Here is a 19694-nt window from a genome sequence, read left to right as displayed (position 1 = left end):
AGATCTAATACCCAGCAATGTTTCCTGCTTTCTGCTCTCTCTTTAATAAAGGCTGCTCCCTGTCACCAACTTATCAGAATCTCATGTCTGCTCTATAGAGAGTGATTTCTGGGGTGCTAGCCCCCCCCAAAATCCACTCCACACATGGTCTTCATTGCCCTCTGTGTCATCCCCTTTGATTCTCTTGAGAGAGTAGTATTCTACAGTTCATAATTTGTAGACTCACCCAAAAGAATATTAGTCATTAAAAGAATAAAAAAGAATTTACTTTTGTGTTGAGAGTAGCTAGTTATTATTGTAAACACTGCATACTTTATTTTGTTCTTTGGTCATCTAATTACCCATCTGTATAATCATATAATCTGTCTAAATATGAACTAATTTCATAGACTATCAAATGCCTATCATACTTTAGATGTAGACACTTGTCAAATTTTGGGGTTGCCACTGTACTTAGATGAATCTCTTTGAACTAGCCAAAGATTTCACCAAAAATGGTTTTTAGTGTTTTAGAGCTTGACCCTGTGAACATAATAAACATTAGGAGCATCTAGAGGTATCTGAGGGGATTCTTTGTTTCATTTCGATCCTGTGTAGTACTTTGAATGGGCATGTCACTTTTGTCTATAAGTCTTCATAAATTTTTTGTCCATTTTATAGGAATGTGGAGACAAACAGGGCCAAATAGAACGGGCTATTAGAGAAAAGCGGGCAGTGGAAGAAGAACTGGAAAAGGTAAAAACAAACAATACAATCCTGCAACTATTCATATTCCTTAGTGTATTCAAAAAGGTCTATTAGTTATAACCCTTAATGGATGCCTTTCTTCCATTCAAAAGCATTTCAAATCTGTATTCAAGTACTATTGTCCTCAGTATATGTTTTTCTTTCATATGACAAGACCTTTAAACTTTTCTTTTTTAATTATATATTTTGTGAAATGAGCACATTTTATATTTGAATATAACCATATGACACAAATTTGCTTATGTGGGCATAATAATAAGAGCAGCAGAATAATATCCCATTTATTATGTTTAACTCCAATAGACTTCCCCTTTAATATTGGACTCCTATCAATTTCTTAAGGGAATAAAATCAGGAAATGATCATTTTATTTTTACTCAAAAGCAACATCTTTTGTTATAAAAATGCTTATCACAAAGTTCTTAAATGAAGTCTTAAAATTCTGCCTTAGATGAAAGCATATATTTGTCTTCAGTGTCCAAAGCTCATTCTTTTTTTATTCTTTTTCTGATGTCAAGTCTTTGTTACACACACTGTTTTCTCACCTTCCTTCCTTCCTTCCTTTCTCTTTCTCTCTTTCTTTCTCTCTCTTTTTTTCTCTCTCTCTTTCTCTCTTTCTTTTTCTTTCTTTCTTTCTTCCTTTCTTCTTTTCTTTTTTTCTTTTTTCCCTTCTAAAAGCCCTCACCTTCCATCATAGAATCAATACTGTGTATTGGCTCTAAGAGGAAAGAGCAGTAAAGACTAGGCAGTGAGGGTTAAGTGACTTCCACGGGGGTACAAGGCAAGAAGTATCTGAGTACTGAATCCGTCCCATCTCTAGGTCTGGCTCTCAATCCACTTAGCCACCTCTCACTTTAAAAAAAAATAAGCAGAAACAAAACTTTGTTAGAAAAAACTCTGAAATCAATTATTTATATTCTGTTGTGAATTTACATCTTTTATAAGGATGTTTGCCTTTTTAAACAATCAACCAGTCAAAAACAAGAATTTATTAAGTGCTAACTATGTGCTAGACATTATGCCAGAGTCTGTCATGGAGAGAAAAAAGACATGAAAGTTATCTCCAATTTTAGAATGAAAGGTAATTTCAAGACACAAGTTATCTCTGTTCCTGAAAGGTACCTCATCAATGGCTATGATATTCCATCTATTATTCATAAGAACAGTTTTGAACTATAATAATAAAAAAATTGTTTTTAATGTTGATACTTTTCTATTTTCTTCAACCAGTGGAATAAAAAGTGCCTTCAAAAAGGCGAAGCATTTTAGTTTCTTCAATTATCAGCTCAGGAGAACTCTTTAAGGCTATTAAGCACTTTAACTTTTATTAGTGGAGAGAACATAGTATAGTAAAAATAGCCCTAAATTCATATCTAGGCCTTACTTCTAATTACCAATGTGACCACTGGGTAATGAAAGCACTTAACATCTTGGGAACCTCATTTAATTTTAAGGTTTCTTCCAGATCTAAATCTGGAATATATTCTCTCATTGGATCCTTTCAACAATACTTTTAGGTTAGATTCTATCATACTACAAAAGGGAGCATGGGAGACACACACACAAACACACACAAACACACACACACACACACATTCTGAATGTGATTCTAAATTCTAAATTCTAAAATCTACTCTCTATAGCTTCTACCATCATACCCACAGTGTATTCAATTTGTTTAGGCTTATAAGACTAACTAGTGGGACAATTCTACTTGGCTTTCTTAATATATCTGGTTAGCTAAAAAATTCCTGTTGTGTTTTCTATCACTTCCTTTTGTCCTATCATGCCTCACAGTGAAGTAGGAAAAAGAAACTATTGTATGTTATCATCACCCTACAACATAATCATGCTCATGTCTGAAATCCTTTTGAGAGTATTTTTTCCTAAAATATTAATGTTATTATAAGCTAAGTTTTTACCTGTGTTTGTTTTATTCACTAGAAATCTAGTTTCTTGCTCCTAGCTTAGCTAAGTAGAATGAAAAATAAAATTTACATTTAGATGTTTCCATGGTAACCACCTCAGATCCATCTGCTCTCTAATTGCTTACTTTTTAAAAGATACTAGCCTCTTTCTGTCTAAAGCTGCTATACTGTATTTTATGAGTGATTTAAGGAATTTCAAGGAAAATTTTGACCATTTTTTTATCCTGATATTCCACTATGTAAATATCTTATATATTGTAAAATAATGATGTTAAAATAATGTAAGTATTCCCTGTTTGGGCAATTGGCCTGCCACTGGTGATAATTTCTTCTTTTTCAGTCTTCAATATTCCATTTTATCTTTGTAAAATAACCTAACCTGATTACTGTTAGTTTCTTGGAGTGATCTTCCCAGGCAAAACCTGACAGCTCATCAGTCTAGGAAGTCTTCAAGTGTAGGCCTGGTGATGAACTGTACTTGTCATTCAACTGACTGCCTGAGTTACCTATAAACAAACTCAATTAGCAGCATGTTGACCACCTAGTGATCAACTTTTTGTCCCCATCATCTCATCAAAAATTATACACTAAATGTAATCTGTGAGAGTTCTCTAAAATACATATCAAAGAGAATGAAACCCTTCATCATGAAATCAACTTTGAGTGGGTTATTGCTTTGGTTTTCCCAATAATGAAAGATGTGAAAAAACTAAAGGCCTTGAAACTCCCTAATGAAATCATGGTGTTTAAAAAAACATATTGTTATTATGAGAAGTAATTGATTGAATCTTCTGAAACATCTTCTGAGATACACTACCATTCAGTGGTTTCCTTTATACTGACACACAGACCACATGTTATTGCAAAAAAGTCTTCAGATGGGGGATACTGGGTAAGAGCTAGGCCTAGAGATACAAGGTCTCAGGTTCAAATGTGGCCTCAGATACTTCCCAGCTGTGTGACCCTGGGCAAGTCACTTAACCCCCATTGCCTAACCCTTACCACACTTCTGCCTTGAAGTCAATATACAGTATTGATTCCAAGAAGGTAGGTAGGGTTTAAAAAAAAAAAGTCTGCAAATGTATCTTCCATAAACTTCCATAATGATTAAAATTTAGGGGGAAACTGAGGCAGGTAGAAATTAGTTTCTCTCTGCAAGGAGTATTATATTTTTAGAGTTTTATTAAAGATTAAGAATTTGAGAATACACAAGTAAGAGAAGCATGTGCTAGGTTGGCCAAGAGGCCCATTTTAACCTCACCTACATCATGAAAGAGCCCTCAGCTTGCAAGCAGAAACAGGAAAAGACCCCAGTAGCCTTTACAGCCAGGTTAAATACCCCATCTCATTCTCGGCCCAGGTGAGGATACAAGGCATTCTGGGAGCCAGAGCAAGGACTTCTGGGGTTTGGAGTCCAGAGTTCAAGTCTCCATTTTTACATACTTAATATATAATGTCTCATATGTGTGTGCATTACTATTTTTCAAATGTAGGTATACTTATAATTAATAAAATACAAATTCATTTATAAGTATTGAATTCATAAAAATGTTTTATCATGTATTTTTAATCAGTGCATACTAATGGTACAGCTCTAATCATGATGGGATCACTCATTTGTTTTCGTTTTGAAGGACATTCATTTGAAAAATTCAGAAACTATCACTGGAGTGAATATATCCCTTTATTTCTTTCAAGGCCCCTGAAGCAGTATAGTGTCAAGACCACTGGATTTGAAGTTTATGGGAACCTGAATCTTGAATACTTTTTTGCAATGCTGGACAAATCATTTCACCAGTTTCCTCCTTTGTAAAATACATTGTACTAGATTATCCCTACGGTCCCTTCCACTAAAAAATTCTTTTATCTTATGATCCAGATTTACCGAGAAGGCAGAGGAAATGAAGATGATTATAAGAAACTAGAAGAAATGCACCAAAGGTGCTTAATTGCAGAACGTACAAAGGATGATCTTCAGTTAAGACTTAAGACAGCACAAAACAGGATTAAACAACTTGAGATAAGGTAAGTAATTATCTATACAGATATCATATCAATCTACATTTATAAAAACTTGATTATCAGGTGCAGTGAGTTTTCTGATAATCTTTTGTTTTTGTTTTTAATACTATAATACTAAATACCTCCAAATTTGGTTAGATTTCTGCATAAGTATAATTTGGTAGGTTCTAAACCATTTTTGTTATCGTAATACAAGTAACCAAATGAGTTTTTTTTTTCCATAATTATTCCTAAAAACTAATTTGTCATGAAGAACATGACTAATATGCCAGGTACTCTGCTAGATATTGGAAATAAAAATAGAATTTAATACCCTACCTTCAAAGAGATCTCATAATATAGAAGGGGGCAATATGTACTTCGAGTATAGGGGGTGGCATTTTCGGCTAAGGTTTGCTAGGATAAAAATTTACTGGAAACTTTGTATTAATTTATAATTATTTATTAGTAAGAGAGAAAGAAAGGGGGGGGGGGAGGTAGAAGAGGAGAGAGAGATGATCATCTGTGGCTGAAGCAATAAGAGTCTCCAGCCCAAGTGTACCAAGAGCATAATGCCAAAAAAGAGACCCTCATTTCCTCTGTCCCATTTCTTATAAAGCCATGGACAGGCTTTGCTCCCCTCCCACCCCAATGAGACAGACCTCTTGTCCTGGTCTTCCAGGCTGCTCTGGTTTGATAAGGAGGGTCTCTCCTACAAAGTTTTTTTTTAAGACTTTATTTTCAGCTGGGTTAATATGGCTGCAGTATAGAAGTAGGACTCTTCCTCTCCTCACCACCTACCAATATAAACTATCTCAAAATGAAAAAAATAAAAGCCAAATTTGTATGAAGGAAGGGACTCCACAATAAGGCCCAACATTGAAGGTATGTGGGATTTGGGCATTTCCACACTATAAGGGGGTGAAATAGCTCCCACCAAAACACAAGCTGATCAACCCTCCCCCACCCCACCTACAGAGCCAGTCAGAGCTAGCTCGCTAGAATCAGCAAGCAAGGGAGGGGTACCTCTAGGTCCTTGACAGCTGACTAATACCACCAAGGACCTACCCCTGAGAGCAGCTAGACTTGAGACACTATCAGGATGGAGAGTGAGGACGTTGGACACAGAGATAACACAGAGAGGGGCAGCACACAGTAGAAGCCACAGAGACTGACAAAGTAGTCTCGGGCAAAAACCATGCTCATCAGCTCCATACACTGAGAGCCTGCCCTCCTCACTCAGACTTCTGACTGGAAAGGGAAGGAAAAATGAGCATAGTGATGGCAAGTAGTGCCCAGAAAATACAACTTCCAACCACCAAGAAGAACAAGAAGGCATTGACCCTGTATAATTTTTTATGATGAAAATATCCAGACTGCAGAGGAAACAACAGAGAATGACAAACAAGTAGATAGATCCAAACCTTCCACCTCAAAATGGAAATTGACCATAAGTACTTACAAAATTACATAAGTAATTTTGAGAAAGATGGAAGTTTTTTGGCAAGAAAAGTGGGAAATAGTTCAAAAAGAAATTAACAGTCTAAAAGACAGTAATTCCCAATTGGACAAAGAAGCCCAGAAATCAAATGAAATTATAAATAAATTGGATACCAAAATTAAACAAATGGAAGCCATGAAAAGCAGAATAGACCAAACTGAAAAGGAAAATCAAAAGATTGTAGTAGAAAAACCAGTCTTTAAAGACCAGAATTGGGTAATTGGGAGCCAGTGGTTTCATAAAACAGTAAGAATGAATACAGAAAACAAAAGAGAAGGAAACATGAAATATCTCACTGATAAGATGTATGACCATGAAAACTGGTTTAGAAGAGACAATTTGAGAATCATTGGTCTACCTGAAAACCAAGAAATAAACAGAAATCTTAATATCATACTACAAGAAATTATCTAAGAAAACTGCCCTGATGTTCTTGAACAAGAGGGCAAAATGGACATTGAAACACCCTCAACACTAAATTCTCAAAAGACAACCCCCAGGAATGTAATTGCCAAATTCAAGAGCTTCCAAGCTAAGGAGAAAATTTTACAAGAAACCAAAAAGAAACAATTCAGATATCAAGGAGCACCAATCAGGATTACACAAGATCTGGCAGTTTCCACACTAAAGAACCTCAAGACTTGGAATATAATATTCCAAAAGGCAAAAGAATTGGGTCTTTAAGCAAGGATCAACTACCTATCAAAACTGACTATATGCTTCCAGGGGAAAGTATGGCATTCAACAAAATAGAAGATTTCCAAGTATTTATAAAGAAAAGACCAGAATGTAGCAGAAAATTAGATAGCCAAACACAAAAATCAAGAGAAACATGAAAAGATAAATAAGAGAGAGGGGGGAAAAGGAAAAAAATTTTTTTTAAATTTTCTTCTTTAAGGGCTTCAATAAGATCAAATGGTTTATATTAACATATGGGAAAATGTTATTTGTAACTCTCAAAAATCATATTCACCATTATAGTAATTAGAAGAATTATTCATAGGTACAGATTGGATTAATAAGTGGTCTAAGATGATATGCAAGAAAAGAAAAAGGTAGGGGTGATAGAAGATGTCACCAAGAGAAACTTGAAGTAATAAGATAAATAGGATAATCTATATCACACAAAGAGGCACATGGGAAGGGTAGGGGAAGAATACTATTATAAGAAGTGGAGGAAGAGAGTGCTAATAGGTAATACTTAATTAAACCTTATTCTCAGTGGTATCAATTCTGAGAGGGAAGAGCATCTAAATCCATTGGGGTATCGAATTCTATCTTACCCTACAGGGAAAGTGAGAAGGGAAAAACTAAGGGGTGGGGCAGGGAGTAAAAAAAGGGAGGAAAAGAGAAGGGGGATTTAATAGACCCTAAAAAAATAAGAAGAATGGAACAAAAAGAGAGGGGGCAGAAAGGGAAGTATAACAAGGGTGGGGATTAGGGAGACTGATTAAAAGCAAACCACTGGTTTAAAAGGAAACAGTGAATGAAGAAAGGGCAGAACTAGAAGAGAATATCAAAATGTTGGGGAATACACAGGTGGCAATCATAACTCTGAATGAGAATGGGATGAAATTATCCATAAAACAAAAGCAAATAGCAGAGTGGATTAGAAACCAAAATCCTACCATATGTTGTCTACAAGAAAAACATGAGTAAGGGTCAAAAGCTAGAGCAAAATATTGGGCTTCAATGAGAAAAAGAAGGCAAAAGTTGCAATCATGATATCTGACAAAGCCAAAGTAAAAACAGATCTGATTAAAAGAGATAGGGAAGGTAATTATATGCTGATAAAAGGCAGTATAGACAGTGAAGAAATATCAATAATCAACATTTATGATATAGTATCCAAATTTCTAAAGGAGAAACTAGTGGAGTTGAAGGAGGAAATAGATTGGAAAACTATACTAGTGGGAGACCTGAACCTTCCTCTATCAGATCTAGAAAAATCAAACAAAAAATAAATAAAGAAGAGGTAAGAGATGTGAATGAAATCTTAGAAAAATTAGAGTTAATAGATATGTGGAGAAAAATAAATAGGGGCAAAAACAAATACACCTTCCTTTCAGCAGCCCATGGTACATTCACAAAGACTGACTATGTACTAGAGCATAAAAACATGGCAAACAAGTGGAAAAGAGCAGAAATAATATGTGTAACCCTTTCAGATCATAATGTAATAAAAATAATAATTAGTAAGGGTATACAGAGAGGCAAATCAAAAATTACTTGGAAATAAAATAATATGATTCTCCAAAATCAGTTAGTTAAGGAACAAATCATAGAAACAATGAAAAATTTCATTGAAGAAAATGACAATGATTAGACATCCTTTCAAAATCTATGGGATGCAGTCAAAGCAGTACTTAGAGGGAAATTTATATCCTTGAGTTCATATATTAACAAATTAGGGAGGGTAGAGGTCAAGGAATTGAGCATGCAAATCAAAAAACTTGGAAGTGAACAAATTAAAAATCCCCAAATGAAAACAAAATTAGAGATCCTAAAAATTAAAGGAGAAATTAATAAAATCAAAAGTGAAAAAATTATTGAATTAATAAATGAAACTAGACACTGGTATTTTGAAAAAAACAAATAAAATAGACAAAGTACTAGTCAATTTAATTAAAAACAAAGGAAAGAGGAAAACCAAATAAACAGTATCATAAATAAAAAGAGAGACCTCACCTCTAATGAAGAGGGAATTAAGGCAATCATTAAAAACTATTTTGCTCACTTATATGACAATAAATATGGCAATCTAGTTGATACGGATGGATATTTAAAAAAATAAATTGCCTATTTTAACAGAAGAAGAAATATGATACTTAAATAATCCCATCTCAGAAAAAGAAATTGAACAAGTCATCAGTGAATTCCCTAAGAAAAAATCCCTAGGGCTAGATGTATTCACAAGTGAATTTTATCAAACATTCAAAAAACAACTAATCCCAATATTATACAAACTATTTTACATAATAAGGAAAGAAGGAGTTCCACCAAATTCCTTTTATGACACAAATATGGTACTGATTCCAAAACCAGGCAGGTCAAAAACAGAGAAAGAAAACTATAGACCAATATCCTTAATGAACATAGATGCAAAAATCTTAAAATAGAATGCTAGTAAAGTCTCCAGCAAGTCATCATGAGGGTTATTCATTATGATCAGATGGAATTTATACCAGGAATGCAAGGATGGTTCTATATTAGGAAAACCATCCAAATAATTGACCATATCAACAAGCAAACCAACAAAAACCACATGATTATCTCAATAGATGCAAAAAAAGCCTTTGACAAAATACAGCATTCTTTCCTTTTGAAAACACTAAAAAGTATATGAATAGAAGGGCCTTTCCTAAGAATAACAAACAGTATATATCTAAAACCATCAGCAAATATCACCTGCAATCCAATAAGAACAGGAGTGAAACAAAGATGCCCATTATCACCTCTATTATTTAACATTGTACTAGAAACACTAGCAGTTGCAATTAGAGAAGAAAAAGATATTGAAGTTATTAAAATAGGTAATGAGGAGACTAAGCTATCACTCTTTGCAGATGATATGATGGTCTACTTAAAGAATCCTAGAGAATCAAGTAAAAAGCTAGTGGAAATAATCAACAATTTTAGGAAAGTTGCAGGTTACAAAATAAATCCATACAAATCATCAGCATTTCCATATATTTCCAACACATCTCAGCAGCATGTGTTAGAAAGAAAATTCCATTTAAAATCACTCTAGGCAATGTACAATACTGAGGAATCTATCTGCCAAGACAAACACAGGAACTATTTAAACGCCATTACAAAACACTTTCCATACAATTAAAACTAGATTTAAATAACTGGAAAAACATTAATTGCTCATGGGTAGGAGGATCTAACTTAATAAAAATGACAATCCTACCCAAGCTAATTTACTTATTTAGTGCCATACCTATTAAACTACCAAAAAAAACCTTTGTTTACTGAAATAGAAAAAACTATAACAAAGCTCATTTGGAAGAACAAAAAAATCAAGAATATCAAGGGAAATAATGGAAAAAAAATGTGAAGGAAGGTGGCCTAGCAGTATTAGATATTAAACTATACTATAAAGCAATGGTCAGTGGAATAGACATGGGGTAAGTGACCTCAGCAAGACAGTATATGATAAACCCAAAGATTCCAGCTTTGAGGACAAAAATCCACTATTTGACAAAAACTGCTGGGAAAATTGAAAAACAGTATGGGAGAGATTAGATTTAGTTCAACATCTCACACCCTACACTAAGATAAACTCAGAATGAGTGAATGACTTGAATATAAAGAAGGAACTATAAGTAAATTAGGTGAACACAGAAGAGTATACTTGTTAGACCTTTGTGAAAGGAAAGATTTTAAGACCAAGCAAGAGTTAGAAAAAATTAGAAAATGTAAAATAATTAATTTTGATTACATTAAATTAAAAGGGTTTTGTACAAACAAAACCAATGCAACCAAAATTAAAAGGGAAGCAACAAATTGGGGAAAAAATCTTCATAACATAAAACTCTGACAAAGGCCTTATTACTCAAATTTATAAAGAGCTAAATGAAATGGGCAAGGGACATGAATAGGCAATTTTCAGATAAAGAAATCAAAACTATCAATAAACATATGAAAAAGTGTTCTAAATCTCTTATAATCAGAGAAATGCAAATTAAAACAATTCTGAGGTGCCACCTCACACCTAGCAGATTGGCTAACATGACAGCAAAGGAAAGCAATAAATGTTGGAGGGGATGTGGCAAAATTGGGACATTAATATATTGTTGGTTGAATTGTGAATTGATCCAGCCATTTTGGATGGCAATTTGAAACTATGCCCAAAGGGCACTAAAAGACTTCCTGCCTTTTGATCCAGCCATAATACTGCTGCATTTGTACCCTAAAGAGATCATGAGGAAAAAGACTTGTACCAAAATATTCATAGCTACACTCCTTGTGGAGGGAAAAAACTGGAAAATAGGAGATGCCCTCCATTTGGAGAATGGCTAAACAAATTGTGGTGTATGTTGGTGATGGAATATTATTGTGCTCAAAGGAATAATGAACTGGAGGAATTCCATGTGAACTGGAATGACCCCCAGGAATTGATATAGAGTGAAAGGAGCAGAACCAGGAAAGCATTATACACAGAGACTAATTACAATGTGGTATAATCAAATGTAATTGACTTCTCTATTAGTAGAAATGCAATTGATCCAGGCCAGTTCTGAAAGACTTATGAGAAAGAACACTATCCACATTCAGAGGAAAGAACTGTGGAAATAGAAATTCAGAAGAAAAACAACTGCTTGATCACATAGGTTGATAGGGATATGATTGGGGATGTAGACTCTATAAATGATCACATTAGTGCAAATATCAATAATATGGAAATGTCTTGATCAATGACACATGTAAAACCCAGAGGAATTGTGCGTCAGCAATAGGAGGGGGTTTTGAGGAGGGCAGGGAAAGAACATGAATCTTGTAACCATGGAAAAATATTCTAAATTATTTAATTAAATAAAATTTTCCAAAACTTAAAAAAAAAAACCAGCTCAAAAAAAATAAATAAATAAAGCCATGGACATCACTCTTTTGGGTTTCACTGGTTGGACTGGCTGGATCTCAGTCTGGACCAGAGTCCAATCTTCCTGATGCCGACAACCATGCTAAACAAGAACTATCCTCTTGCAGGACACCAGGAAATCATGAGGCCTCTGACATCCTCCCATAGTACCCAAGTGTGCCCAGTCAAGGTGTGGGGCTGATAACAACCAAAATTGGTTTTTTAATGGAATAAGGAGTAGAATTTATATTAAATCCATGCAGGTTTGAATGAAACTTGGGATTCTAAGAGGTAGAAATTACATTCCAAGAGGGGAGGACAGCCCAAAGCAAGGCCACAGAGGTGAGAAATGGAATGCCATTTGCAAAGAGTAGCAAGAAGACAAGTTTGCTTGGAACAAAAAGAGCATGAAAAAGAGTACTATATCAGGGCCAAAAAGATAATTTTAGCCATGTTCTGAGTTTTAAGTAATTGATTTGCATATGAAATTTGGAAACAACCCATTTATGCATAACAAGCTTATATGATCCTAAAATCCTTACATCCTTATTAATGTGGAGTGCACAACAATTTATGCTAAAGATGACCAAGTCTTAAAATAGAATTGCCAGACATTTCAGTTGTGTACATGTTCAAAACTTATTTAAAGGGGTTTTGTTACTAAGTTATTACCAATATAACATAAGGTTTTTTATTTCACATCTTTGAACTAAATTATTAATGCATTCTTTCTTCATAATGAAACTACTCATAAACCAATAAAAAAAAGGTATCTTGGCATCATACATAGGATGTCAGCTTTAGGGTCAGAAAGATCTCTAGGTTCCTGTCCTGCCTCTGATCCATTCTCACTTTTTAAGTTCTCAGGGGCCTACGGAGCTTCAAAAAGACTCAAGGGCAAAGCAGGTATCTACCTCTACTGGCATATAGTTTTCTCACAGACTGTGGGATCTATATAGCAGTGATATCCCAGATCTCATTGTGTATACAAAAGTGTTTTTATCAGTCCTGTGGGCATGAAGTAAAACAATTTTCCTGAAAATTTTAGATAAATGTTTCCATTGATGTGCAAATCATAGTCCTTTGGGAGCAGAGTGTACTTTTATTATATTCAAACCAAGAATTCATGCTCTTTTTTTAGCTTATACATTTTAAAAATAACATAAAAATCATTATTTTCTTTTAAGAACAAAGATTCATTTTTAAATCATTTAAAACAAGAATCTATTCATAGTTCATATAAGGAGCTAATTTTAAAATACATATTGATACTCATTAAATACAATGAAGTTATCTTCACTTGCTGAAGTTACAGGTTTTGCCAGGATGTATTTAAATTATTAAAATCCATATATAACAAACAAGAAGGCCCTTGTAAAAGATTCAAACCAGACACATTGATTAAAAGGATTTTTTTTTCTCCTTCCCAAAAAATGGGAAACGTGGTTTTAGAAATATGGAAGAGCAGTAATGCTACTTATTCACCAGTAGCTTTTCTAAACACAGACATATTAATTTAAGATCATTTAAAACATGGTACATATACCTTGGCAGGAACAATGCATAGAACTCTAGGAGAGAGTAAAATCAGCTCTCCTACTTCCCAAGGTTGAGCTATTGTTCTTTTAGATTTGCACTTGCAGTCCTCCATACTTCTGCCATGGGTTCATTTAAAATCTTCTCCAAGAAGTGTCTTGTTTACAATCGGCAGGTCTTTATATTTATGCGTTGGAAGATTTCAGTGGAACCTGACAGAAACCCATAAGGAATCTCTAAGAACAGATCTGGGAATACAAGAGACAGACATACTCTAGAGCCATTTTGTCAAGTGCTACCCTGTCTTACTCATTATTGCCATAATACTTCACTTACGTGGAACTGATTGTGTATTTTCTTTTTTTCTCTCTTAAATTCCTTACCTTCTGTCTAAGTTTCAATCCTAAGACAAAAGGACAAGGACTAGGCAACTGGGTTTAAGGGACTTACCCAGGGCCACATGCTAGGAAGTGTATGGATCCAGATTTGAACCCAGGCCCTTTGGACTCTAGGCCTGGTGCACTATCCACTGTGCTGCCTAGCTGCTCTAGATGTTAGTGTATTTTTAAATGCTCAATCTCCATATGAATTTTTTTTGTAGCAAGCAACTGTAGCACTCTGAGGTCATCTTAATCTCAGCTGTCATCTGCACACCACATGCTCATTCTCCTACTTCTATCCATGGTTATTCTTATTGCCAAAGAACAGAATCATAGGATCCATTTAAAGTCTGTTTGAATTTAATAGCATTAATGGTGGTTCATAATATAAGCAGGGCTGATAAAAAAAAAAAACAGTTCTGGAATGTTATAGTGATTGTATTATGTGGGAATTAGAATATGACAATAAAAAGGGAAATTTTATGTAGTTCTTAGTGTAGTTAGAGAACTCCTACACAATACTCTGATATTTTAATGATTCTTCTACCCATTAAAACATTTTCCAGAATCCAAGAAATCTGAGCACATTTATAGTCATTTATAGTCACATTACTATAATTTCAGAGAAACTCAGACAAACCTCATAGGGACAATACAAAATTGTCCTCACTATATTATATTAATGTAATCCTGTAACTAAATTCAGTGATGAAGTAAAGGACTTTTGAATATTGCTCCATTGGACCTCCCTCTAGGTCATAGTATGACCTAGAATTTATAAACTCCATTAAATCTTCCTTGCACAGTGAGTTTCTTTTATATTATATCCATTCTCTTAAATTTAACTTATAGAATTCAAAATATTGCAAACTGATTTTTAAAGATGAGTAGGTAGTTTAATTTAGTTGCTTTGCTTTTCTTCTGTTTTACATAGAACACACCTACTATAGCAAACTCTTTTTAAAACAAAGCATAATTGTGAATTGTAATTAAATGACTCAAGAAAGAGAAAATAAAACAATGTAAAATATGAACTTCTTGAATTTTATAGCAGATTGTTAAGTGGGATGTTTTGTTTTCTATCAGTTCTGAAGAAGAGCTGTCACGTAGCCAGGAAAGGATTCAGAAGCTTCAGAGTGTTTTAGAGTCTGAAAGAGAAAACTGTGGCTCTGTCAGCGAACAGAGGCTAAAACTTCAGCAAGAAAATGAACAGTTGCAAAAAGACACTGAGGATTTGAGAAAAATTGCTTTGGAAGCTCAACAAAAAGCAAAATTAAAGGTACTGTCAAGACCTAGTTGGATCTATGTCTGCCTGTGAAAATTCTAGTACAGAGAATATTTAGAAAAGTAGTAAACAATTTTATAGGCTCTCTTATTCTTTTTACCCATCAGAGAACACTAATCATAATTCAGAAAGTTAACAGGTCAAGCATACTTGAGTATGATTTCTTTCATTTTCCACAAAAAATTGCCTTCTAAGCATAAAGCAACTTGGTATTTTTGAAAAAGCAATTGAAGTAATGCTATAAAGAGAGTATATTACATAAATCTAAAGCTGTTGTTCTCAGTTCTTCCTCAATAGCATTCTCTGGGAGATATAACTATTCTAAAAGAGACTTATAGTAGGTGCTGTAGTTGATGATTCTGATAATCAGTTGGGATCCAAGTCTATCCTGCTTGGTTGTCAATGATTCTTCTGCATAATACCCAGTTAACAAGCATCTGCCTTCTCTCCTTTCCTACATCTTACCTTCCTGAAAAACAAAACCCCCTGCCACTTAGCACCCATGGTCAAACAAAACAAATTACTACATTGTCCATTTCTAAAGATGTATATGTCACTTTGCATACCTAGTCCATCACCTCTCTGTCAAGAGGTAGGCAGCATTCTAAATTATTGGTCCTCTGGAATGGTGATCAAGTTGGTTAGAATTCTTAAGTCCTTTACAATTGCTTATTTTTGTAGTGTTGTTATAATACCAGTTTTTCTCCTGGTTCTGTTCACTTGAATATGCATCAATTCAAAGTATGGTTCCTTCCTCTTTGGTATAGACTATATATTGATTCTGTGATGTTTCCCCTATTTCCACTCCCTTTATAGTCTCCCTTTCATTTCTTCTTTTAAGATCATTAAAGCATAATAAAATTTGCTCCCAGTGCTTCTAGCTTTTATTCAGTTCCTTCTACAACCTTAAATGGCATTAGTGTTTCTCAAAGGGATTTTGTATCATTCCTCCACCCTTCTCCATTAGAATACAAACCCTTCAGATTTATAAAATCTTTTCTAATTTCTCGATTGTATTTACCTTTTTATTTCTCCCCCACTTCCATGTTTGCATGTCGAAATTTCATCACATCCCTTCATCAGAAATGCTTAAAACATCTCTTCACCTGCAATACTTTATATTAAATATAATTATATTAAGTATAATTAAATTATAAATACTTTATAATAAAGTCCTCTATTTCTGTAAAGATTCATTTCCTCCATAGGACCATACTCATTCATCCTTGCTCCATATTTTCTGTCCTCAAGAATATTTTGTTCTGTTTCACTCTTCCATAGACATAGTTGATAAATCTTGTGTATTCCTGTTTTCTCTTGGAATTTGAATTCCTTTTTTTCAGCTGACTGCAATATCGTCCATTTGACCTAGAAGCTTTATATTTTGTTCATGACATTTCTGAGTATTTATACATTGAGGCTTCTCTTAGAAAGTGACTAATGGAACCCCTATATTTTCACTCTTCCTCCCCCTCAGTTCTGAGATACCTCAGCTGTTTTACTTCATGACCTGAAATATGGTGTCCTGGCTCTTCTTTTGGTCATAACTCTCAATTAGTCCAATGATTGTTAAACTATCTCTCCTTGATATGACTTCTAGTATGATCTATTTCTAATTTGAAACGCCCCACAACTTCCTTTCCTAATCACCCAACCTCATTTTAGTATCTCTTGTCTCATGAATTCACTACCCTCTGTCTGCTTCCTTCTAATACCTCCTGCACTAAGCTGTCATTTGGCCTTCTCAGACTGCTCCATGGCTTTCATCTCTCCCCCATTACTCTAACTACATTTAAAATATTCTTAAATGCTTGTTTAATTGCTCCTAGAAATTATCATTGCTTTTTGGACAAGTTGTGTTTTTATTTTAAGTCTTGCCTAAAGTGTTTTAGAACCATTCTCTACCTCTGAGTCTGTATCCTGGACACATCTGATCTCGCAATACGTTTATCTTTTTGGGGGTCATTTTTCCATCTATCTCTTCTGAATTTCTTATCCCTACTGGCCTACCCCTAAGCTCTGAGTGATGGATCCACATTCCTGGTCCCTTCTGAGATACCTCATGAATAGACCTAGGCATCCAAACTGCTGGCATAACTCGGAGCTCTGGGCACTGAATTTTGAGATTCTAGCCCATTCCTGCTTCATAGCACCTTCCCTGGACACCTGCCTATAGATTGGATCATTGGCTAGAGAGATGATCCACCATAGTCCCTTCTCTGTTTTCTGGAACACTGATTACTCAGTTTGATATTTCTCCTGGGGAGTTAACTGAAATAACTGCAGGCAACTAGGCGTCACTTTTCCTTCTACTCCAAAATCCTGGTTAGTCTTCTAAACAAACTGACTTTTGAAAGCCCTACTCAGGCTTCATTGTCTTGGAGTTTCAAACTATCCTAAATACTCTTTTTCTTGCCTGTTCCATCATTCTAGACTTAAACTCCAAGCCCTGATATCCATACTGGCACCTTTGGATAAAAGTCCTGCTTGTTTCTCCCCTCTCATCTTCATTTTAGATCTGTGTTCCGCACCACAAGTCTATTCAAGCTCTAAATCTTGCCTGGCCTGTTTCTACCTACCACTTTGCCTAGAGAGCTCTTGACTTTTCCCTCAGTTCTGCCATCTGGATTCATTGTGACCGTTCTCTCCTATCCAAATCATAATAGTTTTCAGTATACAGTTCTGATTTTGTCGATTCCAACTTCAGTGGTTCACCATTCCCTACCAAACTCCAAATATTCAAGGCTTTCCTAAATCTAATTCCAACCAGCTTCTTTAGTCTTCCCTCATACTACTACCCTGCACATTTTCAACTATAATTCAAACTGTGTTTTTTGTTTTGTTTTGTAATTCAGGCTTGCTATACCCCTTCCCTCTACTTTTCCCCCTCTTTGCATTTGTGTAATCTGCTCCCTCCACTTTATCTACGTGCTCTACATTTTTAGATCAATTTCATAGAATTTAACAGCTAAGACAAATTTTACAGCTTAATTTCATGAACTGATCATGAACTGAACAATATCTATGGTAGAGTATTTAAAAGCTCCACTTCCTTACATGGTTGGTCATTGTAGCAATAAAAAAGAGTAAATGAAAAGAAAAACGCTGTTCATTTTGTTCACTAGATCAGCACAATGGAACATGAATTTTCAGTAAAGGAGCATGGATTTGAAATTCGTTTGAGAGAGCTAGAAGACAGTAATCATAATTCCACTGTTGAATTGAGACGTCTCTTAGTAGCTCAACAGAAGGCAACCAACCGGTGGAAAGAGGAAACAAAAAAGCTTACAGAAGCTGCAGAAACCAGGATCAGTAATTTGAAGTAAGTACAGAATTACTTTTAGTTAATCCTCCAATGTTTGGATCATTTCACACATTTTATGCTCATATTTTAAGCTATTATTTAAAGTTTTTTAAATCCTTTTGGGAAAGGTTTATGATTATGAACTTTGGATGATAAAGATGATAATAAGCAACCTGGATTATTTACTAGCCTTTTGTCTTTTGTAAATTGTCAGTATGTTCAACAACATACCCTTCTTCTTTTGGAGATCATGGTTCAGAATCTTAGCCCTGTTTGGTATCATATGAGAGTTAATTGAAACTTCATCATATCTAATGAAGATATGTTAATAAGATGTGTTAACTTTATGATTGTTAAAAAATTCTCATTGATGTAGATATTATGGCAGTTGTTAATTTCTCTGTGTTGTTTAATCTCTTCCCTTCCTTGAATTTAGCAAAATCTTATTTTCTTTAAAAAAAAAAACCTCCATAATTATAATCTCAAGAACTACATGTGACATTGATATGACATTTTTAATTATAGTATCAATTTTTGATTAGCATATAACCTGGTATTACCTGCTATAGTTCCATGTCTCTCTTCTTCATGGCTAAAGCTGTCTACACTAAATACCTCCTCTTCCTTTTCTTTTACTCTCTTCTAGCCCCTTTGCAATCTGGCTTCCAACTTTTTCATTCAGCTGAAACTGCCCTCTCTAAAGTTACCAGTGATTTCTTAATTTCTACATCTAAAGGCCTTTTTTTGTAAACTTCATCCTTCTTCACTTCTCTATAGCATTTGACTATGTTGATCATCTTCTATTCCTAGGTACTATGTCCTCTATAGGTATTTGTGACACTGCTCTCTCCTACTCTCCAGCTGCTCTCTGTCCTGTCTGTCCAACCACTCCATCTCATTTCCTTTACTGGATCTTTATTATATTGTCTCACTTACTATAGGTGTCCCTCAGGGTTTTGTCCTGAGTCCTTTTAGCATTTCTCTTCATGCAATCTCATTAGCTCCACTGGTTTCAAAGATAACCCATGCACATGATTCCCAGCCCTAATCTCTCTCCTGAGCTCCTGACCTACTACATCACCAACTTCCTTTTGAATATCACAGACTGAATTTGCTTTGGACATTTCAAACTCAACATGAACAAGACAGAACTAATTATCTTTCTACCTTAAACCTCCTCTCTTTTGAGAAATTTTTGAACTTCCTTGTTATTGTCAAGAACACCATCATTCTCCCAGTTCACCTAGTCCCCCATAACCTTGATGAATCCACAACTCCTAACTCTCACTCCACATATTCAGTCTTTTGCAAAATCTTGTCATTTCTATTTGAACTCTCTTCTGTATGTCTTAGTCTTTCACACTGCTGCTACCCCATTTCAGGCTCTTATCACCTCTTACCTGGGCTAATGCAATAGTGTTCTAA

General features: G+C 34.7%; 1 protein-coding gene across 10 annotated transcripts in view; it reads left to right on the top strand.

The window, feature by feature from the left end:
• SCLT1 (sodium channel and clathrin linker 1) overlaps window positions 1-19694 on the top strand; it is a 205783-nt gene that overhangs the window by 116895 nt on the left and 69194 nt on the right. For all 10 annotated transcript variants that reach the window (XR_008912889.1, XR_008912890.1, XR_008912888.1 and 7 more), the window contains 4 exons: window positions 661-735; window positions 4555-4700; window positions 14767-14959; window positions 18091-18287. Coding sequence is in view for 6 of the 10 variants with exons in the window: in XM_056802701.1 (XP_056658679.1) it covers window positions 661-735; window positions 4555-4700; window positions 14767-14959; window positions 18091-18287 (611 nt within the window). In the remaining 4 variants the exon portion in view is untranslated. The remainder of the gene's footprint in view (window positions 1-660; window positions 736-4554; window positions 4701-14766; window positions 14960-18090; window positions 18288-19694) is intronic.

This window comes from Monodelphis domestica, chromosome 6 (genome assembly GCF_027887165.1).
Source record: "Monodelphis domestica isolate mMonDom1 chromosome 6, mMonDom1.pri, whole genome shotgun sequence".
NCBI classification, from domain to species: domain Eukaryota; kingdom Metazoa; phylum Chordata; class Mammalia; order Didelphimorphia; family Didelphidae; genus Monodelphis; species Monodelphis domestica.
Note: the sequence above shows the minus strand (reverse complement) of the source record. Positions and strands in the feature narration are given on the sequence as shown.